We start from the raw sequence: 13,394 nt of genomic DNA, 5'->3' as shown, positions 1-13,394 counted from the left end.
CAAGGCTTCAGCCTCTTTTTTTGGTTGAGAACAAAGTAACTAAAATACCTATCATTACCTTAAAATACAATCTTAAAATTAACTTAATATTCCAAGGAAACAACTTATGAAGGATTTTTGGGATGAAGATATGTTCTTATTATTAAAGAGTAAACCTCTTTGGGTATAAACAAAGGCACTCAAATTCATTAGTGGTTCCACAAGATTACTTTATCAATTGAATTAAGAACTAATTACAATAACCAAGGGAAACTCAGTGCTGGAGAAAGCAGGTAGAAAGAGTTCTTGTGACAGAAACATATGTGGTAGAAAGATTTCAACATGAAAGTCGTGAATTGAGATATACCTTAAAAAATTCATATCAAGATGTTGCACCTGTCCAATATCTGTAACGTACATATTCCTTAGTTTGTTTTTTCATATTCGTAAGGTTCAAGATACTCAGATATATTATTATCTGCATCTGATATATACCCAAATTTTTATTTGCACATATCTTGATCATTTATTCTTTTTATATTTGAAACAATAAATAATTAGTGGGTAATTTCATGATCTTTTTGACTTTAGGTAAGGGCTTTCATCCCTACATTTATCTAAATCTTCCTCCAACATTTCTATCATCTTGTCCTTCTCGTATATTGCTTCTAAGAGCCTAATATTTTCTTCTTTGAGAGCTTCAAACTGGCAAATTATTCCTGCAATTTGAGCTTCAATGGCCTCATCACTCAACTCAAAGACACTCTCCACCATTCTAATGAAACGCCACAAACTCACTACAACCAACAAACCACCCCCTTTTCTCACCACAAAGGCTTCCAAAAATATAGCCCCTATGACTACAACTGCATCAATGACATACCCCACATGCTGGAAAAATGAAGAGCCTAACCCCACTAGTAGAGCCATTGTCTTGGCTAGAAGAATAATCAGAATGCCAATTCCAATCCAATGGAAACATTCTTCTGCTACGCTGCTTATGTGTCTCTCACATGAAACTAGAGATGACGATAGCTCAAGGGTTGTGATGATGAGGTCTACAATAAGCAATAAGACTGTGAACACGTGAATCCATGTTGAATCAAGGAAATTGGCCAAATGGGTGCGCCATGATGCTCTACTATCCGAACCTTGTTGGCTAGATGTGTTGAATAGAAGCAGCCATCTTTCCCTTCTCTTCCATGATTTTACTAAACTTTGGACTGATGAATCTAATATTTGCATGGAAAATGAACTGGTGGGGGCTTGTGTTTGGTTGGTTTCTGAGGAAACATGGACAGATCTCAAGGTTTTCATTGATGAGAAGTGCAAAATTTGGTGATCAATTCATGATTTTAATAGAAGAAGAGAATGATGATTAACTTTGACGAATTAGAGGTGGCATGTTGGTGAAGTGCAAGTAAGATCTGAAATGTTTTGCAAACTTTAGCTTTGGGGTCAAGTTATTAGACGGCCACATTATTTGCATTCTGTTGTTGTCATATCATGTCATCATAGAGACTCAATATTATCACATAATAATAATAATAATAATAATAATATTATTATTATGTATTAATGTTTAATATTATTTCTTTAAAAATTGGTTAACTCTTTTTCATGACATCCTCCATTAAAGGTCATTGAACACAGGATGGTAGGTAAAAGGTCATTACGGAACTAAGGGATTGAGTCCCTTAAGGCTTAAACCAAAAATAGAGCCGACAAGAAAATAAGCTTATTGAAGTCAATTTCAAAGTGCTTAATTTTGTTTTGATTTTCACTAATGTATTGGGCAAAGAAATTAGTGTGATATCTTGTAATGGTTTTAGTTAGTTTAACAGATTATGATAGAGCATGGTTTATCTTTAGGAATTAGACAAGTACTTATCTAATATATTGATGGGAAACCCTTTTTATAATTCACATGTTTACTAAGAAAATGATACTTAGGACAAGTTCCATAAGAAAATGATACTTAGGACAAGTTCCATCTCGTTTGAGTTATTCTTATGAATGAATTTATGTGATAATTATGAGTGTTAAATTTGAAATTTTATTTGAACTAGAAATAACAATATACAAATTTAGAGTGTATTTTTTAGTATTAAATTTTGAAATACTACTTTTTTTACTCCATACATTAACTGTTATTTTTTCTTAATAAATTTTTGTTGTTTAGTGAGAAAGGTTAACACATGTCTTATCTACATGATTTTCAGCATTTAACAACAGTTAGTTAGTGGAACAAGGTTTTTGTTGTTGTTTGTGATAATAGCTTCTCCTCACCTTGTTTGATTATACTACTCCCATACCATGCACACACGCAGCATGGACAGAATCAGCACATTTGCTTAATTATTTAAGCTGTGTATGAAAATTTGCACTCAGTTTGAGTAGCTGATAACACTTAGCAGTACGTTCTTATCAAATGAGTTTTATTCATACCTTCACCACGAAACTTTTGGAATCAGTTGAAAAGAGTTTCACCCTATAGCTTATTGAAATAAGTTCAGAAGGTCATATGCCACTTCCAAATGCTGCTACATTTCCACTTTCCATGGCAAATCTTAAGAAAATTGCTGTCTTTAAAAAATGTTATTTTTTGTAGTAAAAATATTATTTTTATTGTACTAAACTTCAAATTTGTATATTAAGGACCCATATTTATTATTTTAAAAAGTATCTGTTTACATGTTAAAATTATATATATATATATATACATATATATATATATATGTATATATATATATATATATATATGATATACATATATATATATATATGTACATATATATATACATTTAATACTAAAAAAGTATGTATATATATATATATGTATATCATATATATATATATATATATATATACATACATATATATATATATATATATATGTATATATATATATATATATGAAAATTTGTTATTATTTTTATGGATCCTTTCCTACGAATCTTGGAAGTTGAGCACATATACAAAAGTTATTTTTAGAGCATTTTTTTAGCTTTAAGATTTAGAAAGTAATTTTTTTTAGAGAAATTTTGTAGGGATTGCAACAATTTTTTTTTTTAGCTTTAGAAAGTAATATAATTCATTAATAATAAAAAAGAATTAAAATATTGGAACAGTTTATTTTGTTAGTATTTTAATGTGTAGAGAATGGATTTTCTAGTTAGTTAGGCTTTGAAGCATCTAATGGTTGATAGACAATTGCTTCTTCTACCTCCATGTTTTCTTTTATATAAAATGTAAAAATTATTTTTTTCATACAATTTTATTAAAAATATTTCAGATTAAATGATTTATTTCTTTTAGAATGTATAACTTGGAATTATAAAATTAGGTATTATATTTTAAATTACAAAATTGAAAATTGAAAATTTATTAACTTTTTTTATGTAATTTGAACACAATCTGAAATTATTTTTTGATTTTGAATTGTGAAATCTGAAAATATATTTTAAATTGTATAATTTAGAAAAAAAAATCTTGAAAATTGGGTAATCTAAAATTATTTTTTTACTGATGAATTATTGAATCTGAATTTATTTTCTTTTTGGTTAATCCAGAGAGTGAAAAGATGAAGGTCTGCTATATTTATTATGACTAGAAGTTTGCAATAATAAACTTGTCATCTTTAATACCACTTTCAGAGGAGGCAAAATGAAAAAAAAATTGGGGGTGTGGGAGGAACATATAGAGTTGCAGAAAGTAATTGTGTAATCGATATGAGAAAACGGAACCCAGTAATAGTGCTAAGGTCCAAATGTTAAAAATTTATTGAATAGTATTGATGTTACATAATATCTAATATAAAAAATTTAATCATCGAATAATTTTATGTTTTAATATTTTGAGTTTTTGTTTTAATATTGGAAGTGCTTTTGATTTTTTTTCTAGATCATTCAAATATTTTTAGAAAGTTGAAAAATATAATAGGTTTACTTTGTGAGGATTGTAATGAGTTTTTTCTTAATTATTCAATTTTTTATTTATGTAAACAAAAAAATTAAAAAAAGATCCGCTCAATAAATTGAAATATAAGAGTTTGTTCCAGAAGTTAATATTTTTCTTTATAGTCCTGAATTTTGTTTTGACTTTTTGTGACTATTATTATTTGGAGGTACTTAAAATTTTCTTTCTATCTTAAGAAAACATACAATATTGTTATTGTTATTATTTCCCTTTTCTTCACTTTCATATGCTTGTGAAAACAAATGATGAAGATAGTTACATTGAGATGTGACAAATATAATATATTTTATTGGGTTAAAGAAAGATAAAAAGGAGATTTTTTTTATCAGTATAAGAAAAAAAAATTATTTATGGTAAAAATACGTAACTAAATTAGCATTATCCAAATAACAAAATTCATAAGTAGTTTGGTGTAGTTAATTTTTGTACGGAATGTCCGTGAATAATTGAAATATTAAGTTATTCACAAACTCAAGTCCGTGAAAATATTTATATATAATTCTATATATTTTATTTTTAAATTTATCATAATTATAATTATTATTAAAATTATTAATAATATTTTAAGATTAATAATATTTTATAAGTATTATTAATATTATAATATTAATATTAGGAATATCCATTCAGTCTACAAGTGTATAGGTAATATCTCAAACTTGGATTGGTAAGTAATACCCACCAACTCATGTTTGTAAGTAATATTCATCAACTCATGTTCGTAGGTAATACCCACCACCACCTGTAGTTCATAGATAATACTCATCAACTCCAGTATTTAAGTGTTCTTACAAGGACCTAGAAACAAACTATCTTCGTCTTCCACCCGTTGACCTCTCGGCCTTCGCTTCCGGACTCCCTTCTTGGTGTGATCTTTCGGCTTACTTGTTCTTGGTTTGTATTTGGTTCGAAAACCTTTCACGTTTTATTGAATTGCTTGACGGACACTTCCCGGTCAGTTTTAATTTACTCCATTTGATCTTTCGGTTTTTGGTCTCGGCTTCCTCTCACAGATGGGTGTGCGTACCTGAAAGGTGCTCCGATGCCAAAGTTAGATTCAGTTTTTCAAGATATTAAAATGAATTCAACCTTCCTTATCTCTCAGGATGACCCTCTATTTATACTACTCTTTTATTGGGCCCAGAAGTTATTTGGGCCTTTTCTTTTTGTATTAAACATTTACTACACATACCTACATATTTGGGCCCAGTTTCATGGGCTTTTGCTTAATAATAATTTCCATTCTATTTTATTTCTTTCGTTATTTAGTTTACTTTCGGGTTGAGCTCTCGGCTTAGTACACCTTGCTTTCGGTCCGATATCTCGGCCCAGTACACTAAGCCCCCCAGGCATAAGGAGGTGTAGACGACGAAATGTCTATTAGAAGATAAAATGGTAGCTCTTGTATTTTTTGGGGGGAAAATCAAATTTGAAAGAAAAGAGAGAACAACTTGAATGTTGTATTAACTATGAAAAGACAAGCTGATGGGACCGCTTGACAGGACAAGCTGGAAGTGCCAACCATCGGATGTAAGTAAATCTGATGGTCCCTATGCCATGACTCTGCAGATTTCACCACTATAAATCTTCACTTCTATTCACCTTATTTCACAGTTTCTCCCTGCATTATATATTAAAGCTGAAGCAAATATTCGCGGAAGGTATAATGTCTTCATCAAGTTCTGTTTCCGTTTCTTCTGAGTTTACGGAATTTTCGAGCACGAGTAATGAATCTACTGGGAGAGTGATTGAGTCCAATAAGAATGCCAACCCTGCTTTGTCACCTGAAACGGTTTCATGTCTGAATTCGTCAAGCAAGGATGGCGTAGATGTTGAGGTCGAGGAAAGAGAAGAAATGGCCGAACAAAAATTAAGCCTTCGGCGCGGGTACGAATGGGTTAATCCAAAAGTTCGGGAATATTTCTCTCGGTACCAATTTAGTTCAACCCTTCGTAACTTCCTTTCTAAAATTTATGTGTATTCTCCTGATGCCACTGAGGAAATCATTTCTTTTCGGCGAACTTGTGCCATTGATAATGTTTGCCATGGCCGTGAAAGCGACGAACACGAATTTTTTTATTTTTATGAATGTCTCTTTACTGATCTCCATATTCGGTTTCCGTTAAGTGAATTTCAGATGGGTGTCCTGCGTTTTCTGAATATTGCTCCTACCCAACTTCACCCAAACGGTTGGGCTTATATGCAAGCTTTCAGTATTTTGTGTAGATACCTTTCTTTAATTCCGAGTCCGAAAACCTTTTTATATTATTATAGCTCTCGGCCCGGTAAGAAGCCTAGTTGGTTGTCCCTGATCAGTAAGACAAAAGTGTCTTTTCTTTCTCCATTTACTTCTTCGTATAAAAATTTCAAAGGAGGCTTCTTTAAAATTCTAATTGAGGAAACCGGGAGAAAGTACTTCTTTGATGGTGATATTCCAAAATTCCCTTTTTACTGGACCCGTGCTCCTGTGAAATTCAACTCTTGTTCTTACCATTCGATGACTACCGAAGAGAAGCATTGTATTGCGGTTCTAAGTCACTTCTCCCATAAGATTCCAACTCGTGCTCTGCTTCGGCTATACGTTTCTCGTAAACCCCAAAAGGATTTCATGGGTATGTGATTCTTTCGGATTTTCTCTTTTAGTAATAATAGAATTTTAACTTTGCTGAATCTGTTGGTGATGTCCAGGTTTAATGGCGGCCACAAAACCGAAGGATCGTGCTTATTTCTCTAAGCTGTTTAATCAGGCTGGAGGTTCAACTCCTCGTTTTGAGAATGAAGCTCCAGGAACAGAAAATGAAGTTGTTGAGCCTACCCCTCGCTTAGAGGTTGAAATAGCCGCGGACGCCGGAATAGGACCTTCTAGAAAGAGTAGGAAACGAGACAAGAATAATAGAAGGTCACACTCCTCTAAAAAGTATCGTCATGGTTCTGGGAGTTCTTCTCAATCGCTTTTTGAAACAATGTTCACATCGTCCACACGCTTTTCAGACTTTGTTGACTGCAATCTTGACTCCTCTGCTCGGGATATGTTCAAAGTGGTTTCTGTTCCTTCTCTAGCTGATTCAATGTTTGAATTGACTAGCCGTGCTTTTTTGATTAGTGAAGCGATAAAGGAAAAAACAAAGAGCCATGTTACTTCTGCTGAATTTGAGAAATTGAAGAGGGAAGCAGCTGAATCGAATGAGAAAATCGCGTTACTAAATTCTCAAATTGATAAACTTTCTGCGGTTAATAACCGACAAGAAACTGAAAGAAAAATTGAAGGGTGAAAATGTCAAGCTCTCGGCCCAAACTTTGGCACTTAACTCGGAGAATCAAGAATTGAAGGGAGACGTTGCTAAACTCACTGCTGCGAAGAAAATCGATGCGGAAGGCATTTCTCAATTGGAAGCAGAAGTGAACAAGTTAAAGTTGAGAGTTGGTGAAGTTGAGAGTTTTGTTATCCAACAACACCAGTTGGGTTTTGAAAAAGCTCTTCAACAAGCCGAATACTTCTACAAGATCCCGTTGGATGCCGGTAACTTTGATGTCGGCAAAGACTTCTATAAGGGCGAATTAATTCCAGTTAGTGATATTCCTTATGACGGATCTCCAGAAGAGGAGAGGGAAAATGAAGGATGAAAAATGAATGACGAGGCCGAATAGTAATCTAATTAGGATGTTTTTTGTTTTTTGTAATAGCTCCGAGTAAAAACTTTCGGACTTTTTTGGACGTTTTGTCTCTGTAGTAATAGGAATTTTGGATATACGGCATCAAATTATATGATAATATTTGGTGTACTTCGTGTCTATTTTACTTGATCGGTTCCAGCTATTTATTATCTTAATTTCATACGATAAATGTATTCTGTTTAATCGAACAAGAACGGGCGATCGGCCATTTAATTGTGATCTTCAAGCGAACAACTAAGGATAGGTGGCCAGCTTACTTGCGATGTTAATCAAGCAAATTTGGTGAGCGCTCGGCCGGCACTTGAGATGTTACGTTCAGCCAATATTTGCGATGTGAATCAAGCAAATTTGGTGAGCGTTCGACCGGCACTTGAGATGTTACGTTCAGCCAATATTTGCGATGTGAATCAAGCAAATTTGGTGAGCGTTCGGCCGGCACTTGAGATGTTACGTTTAGCCAATATTTGCGATATTAATCAAGCAAATTTGGAGAGCGTTCGGCCGGCACTTGAGATGTTACGTTCAGCCAATATTTGCGATGTGAATCAAGCAAATTTGGTGAGCGTTCGGCCGGCACTTGAGATGTTACGTTCAGCCAATATTTGCGATGTGAATCAAGCAAATTTGGTGAGCGTTCGGCCGGCACTTGCGATGTTACGTTCAGCCAATATTTGCGATGTTAATCAAGCAAATTTGGTGAGCGTTCGGCCGGCACTTGCGATGTTACGTTCAGCCAATATTTGCGATGTTAATCAAGCAAATTTGGTGAGCATTCGGCCGGCACTTGCGATGTTACGTTCAGCCAATATTTGCGATGTTAATCAAGCAAATTTGGTGAGCGTTCGGCCGGCACTTGAGATGTTACGTTCAGCCAATATTTGCGATGTGAATCAAGCAAATTTGGTGAGCGTTCGGCCGGCACTTGAGATGTTACGTTCAGCCAATATTTGCGGTATTAATCAAGCAAATTTGGTGAGCGTTCGGCCGGCACTTGCGATGTTACGTTCAGCCAATATTTGCGATGTTAATCAAGCAAATTTGGTGAGCATTCGGCCGGCACTTGCGATGTTACGTTCAGCCAATATTTGCGATGTTAATCAAGCAAATTTGGTGAGCATTCGGCCGGCACTTGCGATGTTACGTTCAGCCAATATTTGCGATGTTAATCAAGCAAATTTGGTGAGCGTTCGGCCGGCACTTGAGATGTTACATTCAGCCAATATTTGCGATGTGAATCAAGCAAATTTGGTGAGCGTTCAGCCGACACTTGAGATGTTACGTTCAGCCAATATTTGCGATATTAATCAAGCAAATTTGGTGAGCGTTCGGCCGGCACTCGCGATGTTAATCGAGCAAGCTGGCAACCGTTCTTTCGGGAAGGATTTCACCTGGAGTGAAAGCATCCAAGACCGAGAGTTTCTAGTTAACACTTAGAACTTTCAACAAAAGATCTTAATATACAATAGTAAGTGTTCTTAAATACAAGCTTTAACTGAAATAAAATTTTAAGTGACTCATATTCCAAGTTCTGGGTATTAGCTTTTCGTCTAACGTTTCCAACCTATAGGCTCCATTCTTCAAGTTTTCTTTTACTCTGAACGGTCCCTCCCAGTTTGGTGCTAACTTCCCTTGTGCTGGATCTTTCCTTGCATCAGTTCTCATTCTCCATACCAAATCTCCTTCACTAAAAGTTCTCGGTCTTACCTTCGCATTGAACCTCTTACATGCTCTTCTTTTTACTGCTTCTTCTCTGATTTTGGCTTTCTCTCGAAGTTCTTCAATCAAATCTAATTCTGCCTTTAAACATTCATTGTTAACACTCCAATCTTCTATTTGGCTTCGTAATGTTGGTTCAGTGACCTCTATGGGCAACATAGCATCTGTTCCATATGTGAGATTAAATGGTGTTTCTCCAGTTGATGTCTGCGGTGTGCATCTATATGCCCACAATATTTCAGGTAACTTCTCGGCCCACAACCCTTTCGCACTTCCCAATCTTCTCTTTAGTTGACTGAGAATGACTTTGTTAGCTGATTCTGCTTGCCCATTGGTTTGCGGATGTTCAACTGAGGTAGTTGTAGACTTGATTCCCAAATCCGCATAGAATTCCAGAAGCTTTTTATCAGTGAACTGTCGGCCATTGTCAGTTATAATAGAATGTGGAATACCGAATCTACAAATTATATTCTTCCACACAAATGTTTGAACTTGTTGAGCTGTTATTTTTGTCAATGCTTCAGCTTCTATCCATTTTGTGAAATAATCAACCGCAACAATCATGAATTTTGTTTGTCCTCGGCCTAAAGGGAATGGGCCGAGGATATCCATTCCCCATTTAGCGAATGGCCAAGGAGAAGCAATGCTTTGCAACTCTTGTGATGGTATATGGTTGAGGCTTCCAAATTCCTGACACTTCTTACAGGTTTTAACGTATTGATTGCAATCTTCACGTATTGTCGGCCAATAATATCCGGCACGACAGATTCGTGTTGCCATTGTTCGCGCACCACAGTGCAATCCACATAGTCCTTCATGAAGTTCTCGGATTACATGTTCAGCTTGCTCATGAGAAAGACACTTTAACAAAGGAGTTGAAAACCCTCTCTTGTACAGTTCATCCCCTATGAGGATAAAATTAGCGACTTTTCTAGCCATTCTAACATCAATTTCAATTCCTTGTTCTTGATTGTTAATCACTTCTTTGTATGATCGAATCCAATCATCTTTCTCTGTGGTAACAATCAAACATTCTTCCACTCCAACTGTCGGATTGTGCAAGGTTTGTTGTAAAATGGAGTTGTGCTGAGGTTGTCTTCGTTGACTTGCCAACTTGGATAGAGAATCTGCTTTTGTGTTTTGTTCTCTCGGAATATGTATGATCTCGGCTGTGATAAAGTTTTCCATAATGCTTAAGACTTTGTGATAATACCTTAATAACAAAGGATCTCTTATCTGGTATTCACCTTTCATATGTCCCACCATTAATTGAGAATCACTCCGGCATATAACATTTTGTGCACCCATGTCTTTGGCTAAAACCAATCCTGCAATTAAAGCCTCATACTCGGCTTGGTTATTTGAAGTTTTGAATTCAAATTTCAGAGCCATTTCCAAATGAAAGTTCCCTGGTCCTTCTAGCACGATTCCTGCCCCACTCCCTTTCTTGCTGGATGATCCGTCAACAAATACAATCCACGCTTCATGATCGGCTTCCATTGTCGGCATTTGGATAATAAAGTCTGCTAATGCTTGTGCTTTGATTGCTCCTCGCGGCTCATATTTGATTCCAAATTCTGACAACTCTACTGACCATGCTACCATTCTTCCCGCAAGTTCAGGTTTTCTTAATACTTTGGCTATCGGGCAATCGGTTCTGACAATAACCTGATGATTCTGAAAGTATGGCCGAAGTCGCCTTGCTGTGTATAAAAGTGTTAAAGCAATTTTTTCAACCCGTTGGTATCTAGTTTCGGCGCTTTGGAGAACTCTGCTCACGAAGTATATAGGCTTTTGTTCTGGATTTTCTTGTATCAAGGCTCCTCCTATGGCTTCGTGAGAAGTGGCAAGGTAGACAATGATAGGCAGAGTTGACATAGGTTTGACCAGGACGGGAGGTTTAGCTATCGTCTCTTTGATCGTTGCAAAAGCTTGCTCGCATTGTTCATTCCACGTGAACGTTTCGGCCTTCCTCAACAACTTCACTATCGGTTTGGACTTCTCGGCCAGTATTGGCAAAAACCTTGCCAATGCATTTAACCTTCCTATTAACCTCTGAACTTCTTTCAAATTTATCGGATTCCTCATATTCATTATCGCTTCACATTTATCTGGGTTTGCCTCAATTCCTCTGTTAGTCAACATGAAGCCGAGAAACTTCCCACCTTTGACTCCAAAAACGCATTTTTCTGGATTCAATCGCAAGTTATACTTCCTTATCTGTGCAAATATTTCTTCAAGATCTTTCACATGGTTATCTACCGCATGAGACTTGACAATCATATCGTCCACATACACTTCCATATTCTTTCCAATTTGTTTTTTAAACACCATATCCATCAATCTTTGATATGTTGCTCCGACATTTTTCAAACCGAAGGGCATGACCTGATAGCAATAGTTTGCCATATCGGTAGTGAATGCAGTCTTCGGGATGTCAGGTTTATACATTTGTATTTGATTGTAACCGGAATAAGCATCCAAGAAACTCATCATGGCTTGACCAGATGCCCCATCAACCAACCTGTCAATACTCGGCAAAGGATAGGAATCTTTCGGACATGCCTTGTTCAAATCTGTATAATCAGTACACATTCGCCACTTTCCGTTTGCCTTCTTGACGAGAACTACATTTGCTAACCAAGTCATATATTGGATTTCTTTAATGAAACCCGCCTGTAACAATTTTTCAGTTTCTTCAAGAGCAGCTTTTCGTTTTTCCTCTCCCAACTTCCTTCGTTTTTGAGCTATCGGTCTTGCTTCTCGGCAAACAGATAATTTGTGAGAAATGATGTTATGATCAATTCCCGGTATGTCTGATGCCTTCCAGGCGAACAAATCTTTGTTCATTCTTATTACTGCCACTAAGTCATCAATCATTTCTTCGGGCATACTACCCCCAACATATGTACATTGCGTTTCATCTTCGCCTAATTGAACCGATGTAATTTCTTCTCTTGGCTCTATCCTTTCATCATCATTCATTCTGGGATCCAAGTCCAGCATTGTGACCATGTTTCTTGCTTCCATACTTCCGGTCGCCACTCTCGGCTCTTGGACCATCTTCAATCCGGTCGCATAACACTCTTTGGCTGCTTTTTGATCGACATATATGGTTGCTATGTCTCCCCGTTCGGTTGGAAATTTCATTGCCAAATGTGGCGTCGACACTATAGCTCCCAACTTATTCAACGAAGATCTTCCTAACAAGGCATTATAGGAAGTACGAGTATCTACCACCAGGTATCTGATTGTAATTGTTTTCGTTGCATTTCCTCTACCAAAGGTTGTCGGCAAATCAATATATCCTTTGGTGTCAACCTTTTCACCTGAAAACCCAATTATTTGCTCCTTCAAAAGAACCATGTCTTGTTCTTTCAAATGTAATTTTTTGAAGGTTTCCCAGAACAGAATATCGACTGAGCTCCCTTGATCTACTAGAGTTTTCATTACCGCGTACCTGGCAACTTCAATTGTTATCACCATTGGGTCTCGTTGATCAGGATCAATATCTTGGAAATCTTCATCAGTAAATAACATAGGTGGCAAACTTCTTCTTTTGAAAACATAATTCACGGTCATGGCACCTCTCAAATATTTCTTTCCTATCGTATTATATGTTTCCTTTTCCGGAAAACCTCCAGAGATGGTATTAATGAACCCCCTGACTGGCCTTCCCAAACTGCGTTGTCGGCTCCTCCTCTCTTGAGAATGGAAGTGGCTTCCTCCACTTCTTAGATCTCTTTTTTCGTCTCTTCCTCCTCTTCTCTCCTTTCGATCGTTTTGTATATCAGTCGTTCTTCCAGGTTTTTCTCCTCTACTCCTGACATCTTGTTCTGGACTTTGACTAGCCTTCATTCTTCCGACTTTAACAAAGCGTTTTAATTGCCCTGTCTGAATCAACTCTTCAATTCGGTCTTTCAGCGCTATGCATTCTTCAGTGTGATGGGCATGATTTTTATGGTACTGGCAACGTTTGCTATGGTCAGCTCGATCTGGGGTTCGTGCTTTCCTTGGTGGCGGTATTACTTCAGTTGCCATCGTCT

General features: G+C 36.1%; 1 protein-coding gene across 1 annotated transcript; it reads right to left on the bottom strand.

The window, feature by feature from the left end:
• Positions 1–343: 343 nt before the first annotated feature.
• On the bottom strand, positions 344–1,303 carry LOC137825782 (uncharacterized). Its single transcript, XM_068631564.1, has one exon. It carries the CDS (start codon positions 1,294–1,296, stop codon positions 550–552), a length of 747 nt encoding a protein of 248 aa, XP_068487665.1. The 5' UTR covers positions 1,297–1,303; the 3' UTR covers positions 344–549.
• Positions 1,304–13,394: the final 12,091 nt, after the last annotated feature.

Source organism: Phaseolus vulgaris, chromosome 8, assembly GCF_000499845.2.
Source record: "Phaseolus vulgaris cultivar G19833 chromosome 8, P. vulgaris v2.0, whole genome shotgun sequence".
Taxonomy (NCBI): Eukaryota; Viridiplantae; Streptophyta; class Magnoliopsida; order Fabales; family Fabaceae; genus Phaseolus; species Phaseolus vulgaris.
This window is presented reverse-complemented; position numbering and strand designations above follow the sequence as displayed.